Source organism: Opisthorchis viverrini (assembly GCF_000715545.1).
Source record: "Opisthorchis viverrini unplaced genomic scaffold opera_v5_51, whole genome shotgun sequence".
In the NCBI taxonomy this organism is placed as follows: domain Eukaryota; kingdom Metazoa; phylum Platyhelminthes; class Trematoda; order Opisthorchiida; family Opisthorchiidae; genus Opisthorchis; species Opisthorchis viverrini.
Genome location: NW_008751707.1, coordinates 1968978 through 1987059, shown reverse-complemented (window position 1 = coordinate 1987059; position 18082 = coordinate 1968978). Strand labels below are relative to the sequence as shown.

General features: G+C 44.9%; 2 protein-coding genes across 2 annotated transcripts in view; one reads left to right on the top strand and one right to left on the bottom strand.

The window, feature by feature from the left end:
- T265_13277 (hypothetical protein) overlaps positions 1-17638 on the top strand; it is a gene marked incomplete at both ends in the record, with an annotated part of 22052 nt that extends 4414 nt beyond the window's left edge. Inside the window, 6 exons of the mRNA XM_009168074.1 lie at positions 590-1054; positions 2648-3037; positions 5926-6590; positions 11607-11876; positions 13325-13771; positions 15367-17638. Of these exons, the coding sequence (XP_009166338.1) occupies positions 590-1054; positions 2648-3037; positions 5926-6590; positions 11607-11876; positions 13325-13771; positions 15367-15585 (2456 nt within the window). The remainder of the gene's footprint in view (positions 1-589; positions 1055-2647; positions 3038-5925; positions 6591-11606; positions 11877-13324; positions 13772-15366) is intronic.
- Positions 5025-5222, bottom strand: T265_03546 (hypothetical protein; the record flags this gene model as incomplete). The annotated part of the gene is made up of 1 exon (XM_009168058.1): positions 5025-5222. One exon carries the CDS (start codon positions 5220-5222, stop codon positions 5025-5027), a length of 198 nt encoding a protein of 65 aa, XP_009166322.1.
- Positions 17639-18082: the final 444 nt, after the last annotated feature.

Here is an 18082-nt window from a genome sequence, read left to right as displayed (position 1 = left end):
AAAAAAGATAAAGTTTATATATATATATATATATATATATATACGGAGCGGAGATGATTTTCAGCTCAGTATGATCTATGGTACCTGTATTCAGTATCGCACTCGTTTGTGTAAGTTGACTGGTTTGAATGAGCTGAAATGTATTCAGTATCGCACTCGTTTGTGTAAGTTGACTGGTTTGACTACAATGAGCTGAAATTAATTCTGGTACTAATCGTAGTGTCGGTGAGGCACGCATATGAGATAAACTCAGGATTAAATCGATTTTCCGTTTTACCTCATATACTGCTTGTGGAACCAAATCGCTTATCGGATAGGTAGAACGTTACAGTGCAGTCGGTCTTTCTGTTTCCAAACATAGACTCTGTTTGCTCAATGGAAATTGAGGTTGTTCGTTTCTAAATCTAGAATACACAACTGTAACAGTTTTGATAGGAAACTCAGACTGATTCCGCAAGCTTTTGTCACCAGCTAGCAAATGTGTTGGAACCACCGGTCCTCCTGACGAGCTATGCATGTGGAAATTTTCGTGCTGGCTCAGAGTTAGTATTTTAGTTTTATCTATATTTATTTTCCGCATTCACCACAGCATTGACCAATGTCCTGACAACCAAATCTGGTTTCGGAGACAAGGGAAGACACCGAAGTGGGAATTCTGTATGTTCAGAGAACGGGCTTTCAATGACTTCTCGGGACTCTGTGGCTTCATCTAGCCCCATAGCCAACCCCACTTCCGTATACACCTTTACTTACCCGGGCTGTAGCAGTGCTTTTGGTATCCCGAATGCTTCCGGCTCTATTCGTCCTGTCTGCTCAGGGATCGGTCCATCGTCCAAGAGTCCAAATGTGCAACAGCTGCTGCGCACTGGACAAAGGAAGCAGTCGCAACAATATCCTTATCAAGAGAATGGACAGGTTCTTGGTTTGTCAGGCAACTCTCATGCTAGCATTTTCCCTGCAAGCCGCAGTCACAGTCAAGTGGTTGGTGATGGTCTGGAATCTACGTTCGATCGTTCCATGCCTATGCCCAACAGTTCCGTTCACTTTTTACGAGGTACGTTTTTTTTACAGTTGTGTGTACCTGATCACAAACCATTTATTACTTTGCTTTCAGTTTCCTGTTGGATTGGTTTTGATACTCATGAGTTAATCTTACGAATGGGGCTCCTGTTACGTCTGCCTTAAGAAGTATGCAGCCGTCCAGAATTTTCAGCAAACAATTTCACCACCTGCCACCCATCGAATGCCGTCCCTGCTTGCTTTACCTAGTGTCGAAACCATGAGTTGTTGGTGTGAATGTCCTATCTTAAATCTGGTCAGGTGACACACCATCCAAAGTATATCTGACCTCTTTTCAGTTATTGATGTTCTTTATACTGTTCCTTTTCCACAAAAGCCACTGTAGTGCGAACACACTGGCCCGTTCAGCTTACCTTTTCAGATGCGTTCAATTTGCATTGGTGCGGTAGTTCGAAAACGTTTACCGTGCATGCCAGATGTTCAAAGTTTGGATCTTGGCACAACCAAAGACGCATTGTTGATGGATTCTGCGGGGTTCAGGACCAACCGGATAATGAAAAAAAGATAGGGGACTGAACGGTCGAAAATGATGTTTTAACATATTTCATTTCATTATTGACCAATCGCACCTACGCATCCAAACGTGAACAAGGCGTCTGAAAATTCCGTCACCCAGTGAAGGGTGTGTAAACTGCTCACACCAACAGACGTTCCGTTCACATCCCTTACTGTAATTTGACCGTATTCAGACTATGATTTTGCCTCTAGTTCTCAACGAATTTGACTTCCGGTTCCGTTGGTGGGTTTTTCGGTGCAATCCTCCTTAGTCAGTATGCGAATCACGGCTTCACTAACCCCGATCACTCGGTGGTTGTGTGGACCAAATAATCGATGAACGATATTGTAGCAGCTACAACCACTGTACGACAAGTACGCGGTTCATACCGCTGATAATGATGATGATGATGCCAGTTGGCAATAAACTACCGGATTTCGTTGAGATAAGTTGATTCACACTGGTTGCCAGAGCAAATAGAACGCCGAAGATGTGGAGAAGCTTTGTTCCAAGTACTGGGAGCTGTCTGTTGTCTGCGTGACTATGGATTCTGCGGAATTCCCCATGCCTAGCTTTTTTGTCTGAATTCACACATTGATGTTAGTGGGTTGGTGCGTCGATTACCACTGGGGAAGAGCAGAAATACTCGACTTTAAGAATAAACAACTTGGAAACCAAATCATCAAGCACAAGGGTTCGTGTTTTCAACGATAACAGTCACGCGTAGCCTGGTGGCTAGACATTGACGGTGAGCCAATGTGGCTTTTTAGCTTGTGGGAAACCTCACTTTAACCGTGAGAATAAAATTTCAAAATATTGGCATCGACGGATTTTGTCGACGGATTTTCAGCAACCTTATGAGCACTACATTACAAAGATATACATTTGCATCTTTTTTGAGCCCGCGTCCTTAATCTAGGCAGTGTTAGCCGTTCCAATCATTCGATCCATTCAAACCGATTTTTTCGCCGATCTTATTTATTGTCTTTTATTTATTTATTATTATTATTAATTCTATTCTTGTCATTGATGTACAACACGCAGCCTATTTTCTGTTGCACTCTTACGTAGGTGATATATGGAGCCACCAGGCCACGACTACGACTTTGTCCACATCGGACTCGCATTCCACCGGGCAATTCCTTGCATCACCCTGGCCGTGGCAGGCAGCTATGGACTCGGGGAACAACAGTGAAACCAGTGGGAATGATGCTGATATTTCAGCCCTTCTTGATCTACCTGGCAGTGTTGTCAGGACTTCTGGGTCAGCTGCGATGGCTTCCAGTTCGCTTTTGGATACGAGCAATAGAGACAGTGGCCTTGTATTGGACTTCTCCCTCCCACACTCGGGCAGCAACGTTTCTGAACCAGCCGAGTGTAGCCATAACTTTTCGGGTAGCGTGCTTGCAGATGAACAGATCAATGTTTTGGGGGAATCAGAGCGACACACTTTGCACACAGGTTAGTCGTGCGTTCTGTGCAAGGCAGCTGGTGTTCCGTAGTTCAGATTGTTTTTCACTTCGAGTTGTTTTGTTGTTGTAGCAACTTGACACGGAAAAAAGAACTCGAACGTTCCCTGGGGGAAATCGATGCATTGGTTTCTACTGAGTCCACTTGACGGGACCATCCGTTCACCACGAATGACAGCACCAATTTATGGCTTGTTTAGTCGATTCCCAGAAGCTGGTTGATCTGCGAGCACGCTTTAGCACTACCCTGCTTTTGACTATTCCTGTCAATCTCACAGAGCTCAGTCATCACATACTGTCTTGTTTTCCGAAGTCAGGCCATTACACAGATCAGTTGATTGATGCATGGTACCTAACTGGGTCTTCCTTGAGAATACTTGTGTGCTTGTTAGCAATAATTGTTCATGTTTGGTTGAGTTTAATCCCGAGTGATGCTCATCAGTTTTTTGCGGGCGGCTTCATCGAACCTGTGATCCTTGAGATGACAGTCGTTTGCTCGTAATCTCAACGTCATTCTGACTGTCCTGTGCTTGTTTCCAGGTTGTTTCCAAATTCGAATTCAAAGATGCTGGCTTTATGTTGAAATTTGCAGAAATAGCGTGTTCCAACGTCCCTCCGTTGGACGTACTTTTCCCTTTTCAATTTTACCGACGCTTTTGAAGGAGCTTACTGAGTCGTGCCAGATATCTCGATTGCAGAGGTTTTCTAAAGCGCTTCATAATTAAGCAGTGGTTCACGATAATTAGAGGCGTTTGTACACAAGTTTTCTCACTAGTCTCAGGAGTATGTTTCTTGTTCCCAGTTCTGTTCATGAACTCACATCGATACACCCGATATTGGTATTTCAGCATTAGAGCGGTTGTCCGCTTAACGCTTGAATCAGCCAATCAGTGTGAATCTCTCCGGCTCACATGACCTGTCACGCGGACGAACCTGTCCTACATTCACATAACTTCCTTGTTGTTCTCACTGCACATACAGTGCAATCAGTTGTAGTTGCTCTGTTTCATTCTTAGCCTTTACCCACCGTGCGCATTGGTAGCTGTTTCCGCTTGTTTTCTATAACCACTTCTTATTGATGCGGCTGTTTGATCCATAAATGTGAGCCAGTTGTTTCTGAATGTACGTTTCAGATGGAGCACAAAGTTCACGGACGTAGTGACTTCTGTTGCTCCATATGGTCTTGGCAGGTACACAAATGGCACACTCTAGGAAATCAGCAATGAATTGTTACATTTTCAACCTCTCGGTGACTGCAAAGATCATTTAGTCGGAATAGTGGATTCTCAAACTGTTACGTAGGCAGACCTAGCAAGTAGTACAACGTGGTACCGGTTGCTTATGCTTATGACGTAGTACTGATCGCACCTGCCAAATCTTGATGTTTTTCCCTATCCACTGGCGTAGCCGCCGTAGTTTGGCTCACATTTGTTGTTCTACTTTTGTGTGAGATTCCGATTGTGTTCATAATCCTTTCAGTTTTGGTCGATATTGGACACGCGGGTCGATGAAACGGCTTTAATGGGTGGCGCGCACCCACTCACTGTCACTAGTTTTTTGTTAGTTGTCAGTACACAATTGTGGGTTGAATATCAAATCTGATTCATATGTTGTCTCATAATTCTAGAAATACCAATATGACGAACCACATGTGTGTTAAGGTGAACCATTCTCCATCAGACGTTTCGGTTGCTCCGCGATCGTCCTAAAGTATTCCGGTAGAAATCTAAGGATGAATCGCTGTGAATTCAATATATTCCAAAAGTTTCTAACCTATAGGGTGAAACTCTAAGCTTCACACACCTGTCGGGATACCCGGATTTCACATCGACTCGTCTCCAGTTTGCTATTAAGGCCCTACGACTTCTATCAAACAATCATTATCGAGACAGTCTGGGGAAACATATGCGAGGCCTTGGGATTCGGCATGTTCATTTACCTCGATTCACTGCACATTCCAACTATCGAATTTCCGTTGGTCATTCAATGATCGAGTCTCTCTGGCTGCAGCTGTTAGGTGTTACTGCCCGTCGAATAGACCACTCTTCTGGCTCGTTGCCCTCGTTGAGAGAACTCACCAGTTCGCTTGTGAAACGTTTGCGTTCTCCAAGCTTGCTACGTTCCTTCCTTTCGTATAAGTTGGGCAAACAGTGCACACTTTGGAGGGCATCTTCCATTTATAGTTTGAATTTGCGACTTCATTGGTCACTGTTCTCAAAGCCTGTCGAGACCCAGGTTTCATTGCCAACCATATACTTGTCTTTTGGGCAGGATTGGTGCGTGAAATTTGTCTGTACGACCGACATGATGACATGGCATGAAACAAATAGCCTCAGGCTATGGGTCTACTTGAGCTGTGGCGCTTTGTTCAGTTGACTAAATCAGAGGCCCCGATCTCTTACATTATCTGGTGGTTAGGTGTTGTTGTGGCGTTGTGAATGCCGAATGAGACGTTATCCTGAGTGACCCTCGGTGATACATGGGTACAATTTATGGAAGATTTTCACTCCTCAATTATCCTTGATAGTTCATTTCGTGGGTCGAAAGTTGTGATGCAATGGTTAGATCAATCGTCGATGGACAAACGACGTTTAGCCGTTGTGTGCTTATATAGGACCTTCTTCCGTTAGTTCATTGTTAGTGGTTTCTGGTTAAATTTCTTCTAGATAGCTATTCGGTGAAAGTCTTGTGGTTCAGCGAAATTAGAAAGCAGTGTGAGTGTTGTGGTTTGTTCTGGCGCATACTATGGGTACAGACTGGCTTTTATCATAGATGCTGTGTTCATATGTTTCAGTGGACCGGTGAGTGAAACTAAATCTTTTTCCATTTGGTCTGACGTTCTCGAATAACTAACTCGGCTCTCTTTTGTTCGCATTGTAGGGAGTGAGCAGTCAGATTATCAACAAGTGGCGTACAAAAGTCTTGCAGATACATCTGGGAAGACCTCGGAACCTCCCCGAGTTCCCTCTGGCTTATTCGATGATTTACACGCACTCTATCAGTGCTTCATGCCACCGTCAAATGATCCGGCGCTCAAACACGATGACAAAAGTAATTCAGATGCCGGATTTCAGTCACCACTAGATGATATTTTACTCCACGCTCAGTCAGGCTTCGAAAATGTTGACTATTCGCCTGGGTCGAATGTTCCGCTCAACAGATGTTCGTCATCACCCATGGACACGGCGGAATCGGATCCAGTGTCTATCCCTAGGCGCTATGTGTTTGAACAGCCAGATTCATCCGTACACCAACATGACACCAGTGGTACCATTGCGGCTTTCCGCCCAACACAACCATCGTATTCAGTGACACAATCAAATAGAATAAGCCCCAAAAGCACATGGCCGGTGAGTTTCACCGAACCTCATGGGACCACTCGTTCAGCGTCCAATCTTTCATCTCCGGCGACCTCTCAGATATCTCAGAGTTTCTCTCCTGTGGTTGGCACTCCGGTACTTCGCAGTCATCAGAAACCAATGTTTGATCTAGGGTGCTGCGCTAAGAGTGCTTTGGCAAACATTGCACGTGATGCCGTAAGTCAGGTGAGTGAGTGAGTGTCACGAATTATAGGCTTGTATCACCTGTTGTTCGTGATCCGGAATCAGCTGAACGCGTATCGTGCTGTATCTATCTGTCGTGAAAATCGAACAGTTCGCCTCCCCTTGTTTGCTTGTTCGATATTTGTTGCGTTTCCAATTTTGGTTAGCAGCTGATTTTATCAAGCAGTGACTTCCTCTTATCAGGTGAGGGCTCGCATCTTTCCACGCCACTAGGGACGAACACCACATTCTTTACCGTACTTCCATTTGTTTGATATGTCAGGCAAATGAAATAATTGCTTTGAGCTGTTCTACTGTGAAATGAGGCCTTAAACAGTTGTATACTTGCATCAAAGTAAGCATGTGGAATGCTGGCTTCAATGGATTATTCATACGCTTGGGAAAGGACCAGGAGGCGCGTTGTACTAACACAACCCTGTTTCTTCCAGATGGCTCAAGTGGTTAGAGCGCGAATTTACTAACCGGAAGGTCCGTGGTTCGAACCCGACTTCTGCCTCTCGACTTCCCCTGTCTAGGCTTGGGCAACCTGTCAATATCCCAGCCCTCGTGCCTATTTCGTGTGGCATGGCAGCTGGGCATCGGAAAGGTGCTACAACTAAACGATTTTTTTTTCGATTTTTTCTTCCACTGCACCTATCTGGATTTGGGCGCTCCGGCACTTTTTTCGGATTGTATGCATCTTCCTTCTAATTGCGTGACAACTAAACGCTGAGGAGGTACCATATTTGGGCAATTTGTTCTTTTTTTATATTTGAATACCCACATGTTCGAATAATGGCGTAACACCCTTTCGGTGCCTAATTGCCATGCCACTGGTAGGAAACACGAGGGCTGGGATACTGCCAGGTTGCCCTGGCCTACACAGTAGTAATCGAACTACGGACCTTCTTGTCAGTAAGTTCATGCCTCAGTCACTAAACTACCTCGAGATCCAGAATTCGAATACTCTAGGCGGCCCGCTTGACCTGAAAGAAGACCGTCGATTATAACGGGAGGTTTTCCAAATACTTAACACAAAGTTAAATTTTTCGTCACTCCTGCCTTTGTATCTTTTGGCCCTTTGTGGTCCAATCATTGTTCCTAGTACTTGCCCGCGGGCTTTATCGCTCAAATCCTCCCCCCTTTCCGAAGATTTCAGACCGATCTCATTGTTTGGCTTGCAACTTAGTCTATTCTAACTGGGCGTTCGAAGATGTGAATGTTCTCAGCCGGGAAACGGCAGTAAATCACCTCTCGAAGTGGACCTCTGCAAAGAGGCCAACCCCTTGGATAGACCACCAGATGTCGGCCACGACCGAATTTGCGAGCTTTGTCTATAACTGACTTCAATGGTATTCTTGTTGTCGATTTCTATCTAGGTTGTGTGATCGAATGTTTAGAGTTGTGGGGACCTCTAGTGCTTTTAGCAGGCTGGTTCGAGGCCCATACCCTCTTCCTTTATTCTTTTTTTCCACGATAATCATTTGGAATAAATCATCGTTGCACGGGAGGAAAGCATTCGCGTGCGACACTGATTTGCCATCCTTGATAATGAAGTTGGTACAGTACCCCATTCTCCGTAGGGGACATGATCCCTAAGTGGATCACTAATTGCGCGCTAAATTTTAGGAACGGTGTGGCAGGATTCACACGCTACCGGAAGAAAACCGCGTGGTGGATCTTACGGAATTATCACTTACCATGTTGTACAGAATGTGAAGGCTAAGCAAACGAGGTCGCTTTCGGGAGGGCACTCATGCTGCATCCCACGGAGCTGTTATCAGCCTAGTCTAGTTAGACCATCTGCGCATGAACTGGCGACTGTCTTGATTCGAAATGTACGGTGATGTAACTTCCACTTGTTGAAGTGCATTTATAATTGTTTGAACGAAATTTTGAATAATTACTCCTCATCCTGCTCGAAATTGTTGCATACTTCGAGCTGCTTCGTACGTGCGTTTTCTCGCTTCCTCTACTGCCTGTGTACACAATAGAGCCCGATCGTACCAACCATTTTTTTACAGCGTTTGCTAGCAGTGTCGGTTTGTCGTGGTTGTTTATTTTCTGCATGCCAGCTAGCAGTTGTGGTGGGCAAATGCGAGCGTCTACACAACGCATTGCTTATGCGCGTGTGCGCGCTATTCTTCCCGGGACACATTGATCAGTCAGCTGACCTAGCAAGTTGTTCCACTTTCGTCTTGTGATCAGTTAGCTTGCCTGCACTTTTGTTTATTTCGCGACCTTCACCGGACAATACCGCGAAATCACGTGGTGGCGCTCCATGCGTCTGCTTGCTGATGGACGATCGCCGCGTATCAAATCTGCGCCCAATTCGAATAGCCTAGTTTGAATAGCAGTTCGCAGCAACTGTACACTTCCATGATGTTTATGTTGCTGTTTATGCACAATCGCATATTAGCAGCTAAAACGCATTTGTTTATTGTGGCAATGTGTTTACAACCCGGACACTATGCTCTTTTGAGATAGCCGAAAAGTTATGCTCCTTTTTCTGCTGGACCGCATCCCAGCTCACTTGTTCTTTGAGCACGACCACTCTCCTCCATAGCTTGCATGCAAGGTCATTTTCCTTTCAGGTTCTGTGAAACTAGTCCGAACGGCTCTTTGAAGAAGCTTGGATAAATTGCTCCCGACTTCATGTTTCCGATTGACCCTGGTATTCCAGGGTTGTAGGCTTCCTCCCTATTAGATCGGGACGAGCTGAGTCAAAATTTTCAGCAGGAATTGCCACCAACCCGAGTGTAGAGAAGCTTGACCAAAAGGATGTGAATGAATATGCGAGGTGTGACATTACGGAAGATAGGTCCTGTGCCTCCATACGTCAATTAACCTCGTAAATGCGGATCCTTGTATATAGACCCAGCATCAAACACGTGTCACAGTGGTTAAACGGATACACTTCCGGCTGTCCAAAAAGCACGATAACTAAACATGTGTTAGAGGCTGGTTGCATCGTAGATCTCATGAAATCCTACTATTGTTCCGATTATTGAGGAGGAACTTACGCTTCCAGTCACAGGAGGTGCATGGGAGCTGGAGTTTATATTAGCCTTGTTTTTATTCCATACTACTAGGCATTTGTTTCATTCCTATTCCTTGACTCCAGAACAACCATTTAATTTTGAGCGAAACCAGGTTTTGGAGAAAAAACCACCGCTTTCATCCACAGGAAATTTCCCCTTGGTTTGTGCCAATACTACTGGCAGTCTTCTAATTGAGCACTTCTTAGGTCTTTTATTGATGAACCAACATGTGTGCACAATTTTCAAAATGATGGCCTATTCGAAGTCGCCAATCTAGTGATTGGAACCCCGACGATCGAAACGAAATTCCGCAGTGTTAACCACTAGGCTATCCTGTTCGAATGGGTCGAAATTGGTTTGCATTGGTTTGCAGGTTTGCTCTCTCAAAACCAATTACGGTAAAATTTTTCCACAGTTTTATCGTTAAGTACTGTGCAGATGTGTGTAGCTAGCGGACCTAAACTTGGCACACGGGGCTTTCTTGAGCGTTTGTCTGATGCTGATCAACTGACCATACCAGGTATGTTCTTAGGCTACGGTACCACTTGCACGGCCTGAGTACACAGCACTAGCCAAAACTCGAGTGAGCACCACATAATCAATTAAGCAGTCGCATGAGAAAGCCCACAAAGCTTGCAAGCGAAATCATGACCCAACTGAAACCACTTTTAATTGTTTAAATGGGCCCTTCCGATTCTGGTGGCGGGGCGAACTTGCGGCAGATTAGCTGTCTACTTTACCCTTAATACAAACTGCTTGAAGTTCTTTTGTTAACCGGCACGCTTCTGTGTGTCCGACCATGCCACGACACTCCTAACCGATTTGCGTAGTGTCGCAGGCGGTACCCATTCAGCTGATTCTCTATCATGATCCAACAGCTTTGGGAATGCTCTTGTATTTTTCAAGCTTCAGTTTTCTTACTCAAGGCTGCCACTTATCAGTTGGCGAGATGCCAGGTTGAACCTTTTCCTTCCGTGATCTGTTTTATGGTTTCGCCCCTCTTCCAATCTCTAGTAATTCCCAAACGCTCAAAAGTAGGCAGCTCGCCTCCCGTAACGACTCATCCACACGAGGTGGTGCGTTTGACTAGTCACTAACATTGAGACATTTTGCCCACTCGTTATTGGTTATTTTGGTATTGATCCGGAATACAAGTGAACCTTCCATCATTCCAGCTTAGCAGCTTACGACGGTGTGTTCTTACCTTGCGAGGAGAACTGTGAGCGGTGTTGTTTCCAGTTAACAGCGTTCCACTGGTTCTCAGTTATCTGCATAAAAGATCCTGTTTCCTCTGTCTGACAAGTATGTGTGTTGTATGGGACGATGTATTCAGGTGCGCCAATACGCGCAGAACGTTTCTACCTGTTTTGTACTGCTCTTTGGCGCACATTTAGGAAAAGAACGGACAACTTATTCCCTCAAACAACCAGTGCGGTCGCCCTGTTACCCGTCGTTGATGAGTTGGGACCAAGGTGAAACTGATCGTAGGTTGTCGGAGGGATTTCAGCAACTTTACGGGTAACGTGATCCGTCAGGAATATGTAACGCGAGATCTCAAATATCGTACCAGCCGAAATATGAGATGGACTTTGTGTAGCACATTTAGCTGAAGAATGTCAGTTGAGTCTCCCATTAACACTAACTCTTATTGCAAAGGATTGCATTTCGCTAGGTGTGAACTATCGCATTATTTAGCTACACTTTGAAAGCGTGTGCACCACTAGTAACTCCTTGTAGTACCCAATAGGAAGTTCGCCCAATTCTTATTGAACTATCCTGCAAAGCCAGCCTATCCCACCCTAACTGATGTGTTCAAAATGTTTCGGGTCGTCGAAGCATATTGTTATGTATCACGTAACTGATCGTCTGCATCGTTAGTTCGATTCGAAGAGAATCATCTAAGCCAGCGGTAGTATCCGACATTCGAATACTCTTCACCTGGGCTTTTCAACTGGCTTTTCTTTCCGTTTCTCTATAGGTTTCTGTTGTCCCACACTCGCATGGTGAACAACCGGAGTCACACGGAGACAGCAAACCTGAGACCTCCAGTACACCCCCATTAAGTCCGGAGGCTTGTGCGGGCACAGCTGATGCATCTGCTACAACACACGCCACTTCAAACGTCAACTTTCTTCATTTACCACAGTCACCCATCCTCATGTCGTCACCGTTCAGCAATCCTCGGTCTGAGCTCGAACGCTTGTCGCTGCAGCGCGAACTGGATGAAGTAAGACAGCGTCTGGGGTCGGTAAGTATCGATACTATGTTCCTGTTCGCCGTGGCTTTGTACGAAATCTATGTCCAGCCTTGTCGTGTTGTTTCTACAGTCCTAACCCTGTTATCAGTCTTCATTTTTATCTCGGCAAGGGTATCACCATGACGGCACAAAGCCACTTGTTAAAGGGTTATGTTTCCCGTTTGTAATCTGGTTAGGCTTAGAGGTGATTTGTTTCCGTCCAGCGATTGTAGTCGACAATTCGTTAGTTCAAGTATGAGTCCTCAACTGAGGTACACCGTTAACTCCAAGATTCACAAAAAGGGCAGGTTGCCCATCTCAATCCTCTGACATTGTATCCCCGTTCCCATGGGGACCAGACCAACGTAATGCGGACCGAAGACATCTATCTACCTGACAGGAGTCGAACTCTTCTTTGACTGTACTGGCCGGCGTTTTGATTTCGACACGGGGTTTCGAGTTATTTGCCTATTTTCTGTTTAACAAAGTACCGCCTGCGTCCTAATTTATCAAATAACCTGTGCGGAGGCCGGCAACCAACTTGAGGGCGCTCACGCGGGAATCCAAACCCAGATCGTTGAAATGGAAGTCTATGATGTTATTCACTGCGTTATCTAGTGGGGTTGTCTGTTAAGCCACTTTCTGCGTGTTACATGCCACTTAGCGTCCATTTTGTGAGACGATTATGGATGCTCCATGGGAAATGTTTTACATGATACGCAACTTTGTTTAAAAATGCAGCCTAACGGACTACTTGGATGCCGAGGATATTTGACTCTTTGAAAGTCATAGCTATTCTTTACCACGAGTGGCCACGCGTGAAACTCGAATGTGTCGAATTTCGGCCACAGAACAGAGACACCAGTGGAGCTAACTTTAGCGTACTCGTTGCTTCTTGGGTGGGTAGTTACCAGACTGAACAGTTCACTATCGAAGTAACGAATTTTCCGGCCTGAGTATTTTCCTTTCCCGGTTTTTAGTGTGGATGGTGAACTAACCTCTACGTGATTGTGTAGGCGCACTACACTACACTACAGTTGGAGTCATCTTATTGGAAGTTCGTGTTAGTACCATAACTTCAATATCAAGAAGTCGCTAAACGTACCTGTCAGTATCTCTAGTGCTTGATGACTCTTCCTCCAGGTTCCCCACCCGATGAGTCGGCAGTTCTCAATGTAACTGAGTTCCTTGTTGAGGATTTTCATGCTTTCCTGTCAACTTATAGCTCAGTTGACCGCGGATCACTTTCATAACCTTAACACACTTTTCGTTCCGCTTAAGGATACAGTCATTCTAGAAGACTCTTGAGGGTGATAAAAATAATGCACGCTGATGATCATCAATTAAAAACAGGAAGGTCGAATTACTTTTACCAGGATGAAACCTAGTTTTACCCCTGAATCTTCCTTGTTCATTCAGATTTCGTAATGTGCATACTGTAATCTCCCCCATCGTTTCAGAAAGAACACGAGGTCGAGGCTTTGAAGCGGCAGCGCGACTTTATGACCGAACACTTACGGGATTCCCTTGGAGTCATACGACAACTTTTTAGTACACTGAATGTGTCTTCCAGTGACATCTCTAGACCTCTTTTTGTTGACACGGAGACTGCCGGCACAGGCAGTGGACAGAGTACGGGATATAGTACCACCGGATTTACAAATTCAGAAAGTTCACCTTTGGCAGAGATAGGAGAACTGGACTCAAGCGTAGCAAGCGAGGACAGTAATGTTCAAATCACCACGGCAGTCCAAACGCCGAGCACAGTTTTGAATGTGAGTGAGAAAACCCAACTACAACAACAACAAGAGGCTCTGGCTGCTCTGTTTGCAAATCCTTTCGTGAGTGCTCTGATCAATTCTGGCACTTTACCCGCCACATCACACCCTCAGCACATGCCGTCACAGGTAAGCCCTGGTCAACCGAAAACACACTAAACTTGACACACTAGGATCTCGAAAAAGGAAAAATGGCTTCTTATGCATGTATGTGGGTTTCATTTCTCCCTAATCTATAACTGCGATGACACGCTCGTTGTTGGTGTGCACGTTCCTCCGGACTGTGACCATTGCTTCCGATCTAAACTGCAATTTAGAATGAGTTTTCCTCTTCAAAATGGTTCGCGTATTGCGATCTTATAGTTGTTTTTCGGCACCAAACCCTAAGCAGACCTGTCGCTATTTGCACTCCAATAGTCACGGTTTCACTATTTGCAAAAAATCTTCAATGGGGTCGACCACTATGTGATTATGATATTTCTGCTAATTAGCGTAAATACGTCAAGCCTTCAGCAAGGTGCATAAAGATTAATTTAGGGTGTCCTATCTAGAATCCAACCGAGAAGTCAACTAGACAAGCTTCCATAGAATTTCCCAGCGTCTGTCCTTTTTTCGGACAGTGCTCATCATTCACACCCCCGGTGTTGCTTTTCATGTAAACATTCCGAGCTTCTAACTGATGCGATGGTTATCATGAGGCGGCTCTAACTGGGTTGGAATCAAGATGCAGCAACGTCCTTCCGTCAAACGGGTTTGAAAGATAGTTAGTTATCGGCCCCATATTGTTCGCCAGAGAATCAGTGAGCAATATTTTCAGCGGGATTCATCTAAGTAACGGTTCTCTTGGGAGTAGGAGCTGATAAATATCTGCTCCCACCGGTCTTTGTTGAACTGTCGTTCGTTGCTAATTTCACTTATGACTGACGTGGCTGCATATTACTGCACAGTCATTGAAGTGTTTTTTGTGTAAGTTCCAACCATAAGGACACCTGAACGATGGTTTCTATTCTCACCACGTGAGACCGGATGCATTAGTTGATCTTTTATGTTACGCTGCACTGCGTGTAAATCGATCGTGTTTTTAGTTTTATTTTCGCTATGATTTAGCTCGATCAGCTTTACTGGACCGTTCGAATGGGTTTTATGGGCGTTTGCATACCAGTCGATAAAAGCGTCGATGAGGGACAACGGTCTTTCTCCTAAATCATGTGCAGCTACAAGTTTACAGATCACGTGCAACCTGAGGGAAACGCGAAGACCAGAGCACTACCAGACTGTCAACATGTCAACTGGTCTGACCTCAAATAGGAAACCTTTAGAACTTAGAATTGCATACAAAAAACGTATGTGTACAATCTTCGTAAGAAGCCAGTTTGTTCACTGTCAGGCGCTGGTGGACAAATACCACTGCGAACTAACTCATTTGCAACATCTGTGGAGCTTCCTTTGTTCTGTCCAACTTCTTACTCTCAAACTTCTCCTAGGACCATCAGTTCTCATTCTACTGATAAAAATGTGAAACTAAAACGTAACAATAATCAGCGCATTTGAGCATAACAGCCGACTAACCTTGAACGTAATTTCGACATGTCTGGTACTTGGTAGTTACTCGCAATTCGCCTCAGTAGTGTGTACCAACTACCCTATTGAGATCGAACCGTTTCAGCAGAAACCGTTTTCTCGGTCACTATACGCTGGTATGTTGTTTTCTATGTTGATTTTAGCTTTGGAGTTCTCAATGTTCCTTATCAACCACGGGAACAAAATCGGACGTGTCGTGCTGCTTGGTGCCTACGCCTGAGAGGAATCAAGGAAAGCCGGGATCATCGAATTCAGACACGTTTTGTTCGTCCAAACCATCACATCCGGACCAACCGGTTTGCAGTGACAGTGCTTTTGCTCACCTCGCCGAAGATACCGTGCATCCTCAGTCACGTGGCTGATCGGTGGGAAGTTGTACGATTGTTCATGTCACTTCGACATTCAATCTCGGCTTGCAATGTGGATTCGAACTGAACATCATCTACCATTGTCATTTTCGTTCCGTTCCGTTTAGCCTAATGCGCCACGAAGGCACTTGATGCCGGCATCGTCATACGTGTTTTCGTCATTTTTATCGCGCGCCTCGTCAACCCATGTGCACCCAAACAACACTACATACCAGCTCAGTCCGGTCTTGTATGTTATCTATCTATCTATCACCTTGCCTAGGCTTATTGCTTCCTATGTTTTGCGCCTATGTTCTACACCTTTTCTATGCATAGCAATTATTACGGCTATTCCGACGACCTTGTTACGGCTTTTCAACTGGCCTTTTTTTCTTTTGATGTATGTAGTCCGAAGCTATTACTAGACACATTCAAACACAGATGGACCCAAACGCGTGGCGTAGTCGGATGGTCACCCTCCCGTTTGTGTCCAGGACTGGGTGAAGTTCCTTTCTAGTTCTTACCTGCCATAGTAATTTATCCGAACTGACCCGCCAAAGTAGCCCCTGATTTCGTTTTTCAAATTCGTCACGATTAGTTAGGTTGTGTTGCTCTGCAAAAGGAGCTAGGTGAGACCAATTTTGCCGGGTTTCTTTTTCAATATCCCCACCCTCATTCACAGTCCCTCGTTGTTTTACCCACGCCCCTGCGGCATTTTTCTCCGATTTCCTGTGTCGACCAGTTTGCTACCACCTCTTCATGCCTTCTCTATGAAGGTTTCATATTCATTTTCTCGGCTGTTTGGACCGTCTTCAGTCTTTCATCGGAATCATATGACATCTCATGGACGTCAGACACACACCTTGATTGCACTTATACTCAGGTCATCAAATTTCACACCGTTTGTTCGTATCTGTACACCTATCATCCCATTGCTTTTCCATGTTGTACTCCAATATCCCTTGATTTAAATCAGTTTATCACTGTTTTTAGTGGATAACCGTGAGCCATCTGATGATTCAAATTTCCAGCGTCATTTTCCATTTGTTCAGACTTTTTCTACGGAGATCGGCTTATTTTGTTCATCCTACCTCTTCTGTATCTCATTTTATACTACCGAGCTTTGGCTTCGTCAGATTCGCCTTTTCTCTTTTTGCCCACTCCATACCATGATGCAATATGATGCGCACTCCTCCATGCACTCACGCATCCCCTCGACTGTTGACCATGTGCGCAACAATTTATTGTTGTTGGTGCCGTTGCTCCGACAAGATTCTCCCGATGTAGGTGGAGGCGGTGCAGTTGGGCTCTAGATATTATGCGCCTGGTGTATTCGATCTTTATCCTGTGCTGTTGGTCTTAGCCAATCATTCATTCCATACCCTCTTGACTCTGCTTCAGTGATACAAGTAGACACACAGGGCTTATCGTTGTGAGCTCCCCCCTATGCGGTCGCACCACACGATTGGCTGTTGGTCTTAGCCAATCATTCATTCCATACCCTCTTGACTCTGCTTCAGTGATACAAGTAGACACACAGGGCTTATCGTTGTGAGCTCCTCCCTACGCGGTCGCACACACACACACACACGATTGGCGGACCTTGGTCACCTTTACTGGTTTTACTATGTTCTGCTTTGATGGGTTCTCATTCATTCATTTCCTCCTTACTGTCATTATCGTCATCTTCATCAGTATCACGATTCCCATGCTATGCCAATCGCACTTCCTTCTGTAATACGCGTACTCTCGTCTGTGGCGAGCGTTTTCTGTCTGCCGGAGTTTTCGGTCGTGTACTATGTGCGTGTGCGTTGTGTTTGGTTTTGCGGTTCGTTGTTTTTCAGTGATCACACCTGTGTTTGTTCGTTCATCCATGATGATGATATTCATCTTTTTCAACCAACTGCTCCTATTCTGTTTTTTCTATTCATTTCCTTTCATCTGCATCACACGCGCGTTGTTTGTTATAGCTCCATACCTCTTTGAAATTTCAGATGTGAAGTCTAATTTAGATGGTACTTATTTTCAAATAGGATTTTTCATAAAATACATTGTCATTAGACATCTTACACACGTGACCTCTTGTGTTCTGTGTAGTTTTTGGTACAGAATCCAGATGCATCTGTTTTACCCGACGTCTTTATACCGCATGACAATCCATGTGGTAAGTTACCCTAGTAACAGTTTATTGATCGCGGGTTGAATCCAATTGGCTTGGTAACGTCCTATGAGGGCTGAACAATTCAGAGCTCCGAGTAGGCTTCAGACGGCCCATTCGGGAGCAAATGGTTGGTAGAATATAGAACCACAGTTGTGAATTTTCACGTAAACTTACGGATGCTGTCACCAAGCCTATAGTGTCGATACTGTCGTTGCTACTATAAATTCCTAAACGGTGATTTTGGCGAAAGAATGTTGAAAATGGTCACCGGAAGTAGAACCCTCAATACATTCCGTGCTAGCTTGGACACCGTTTTCCACACAACTACTGAGCGCAGGTTGACAGGCGGTG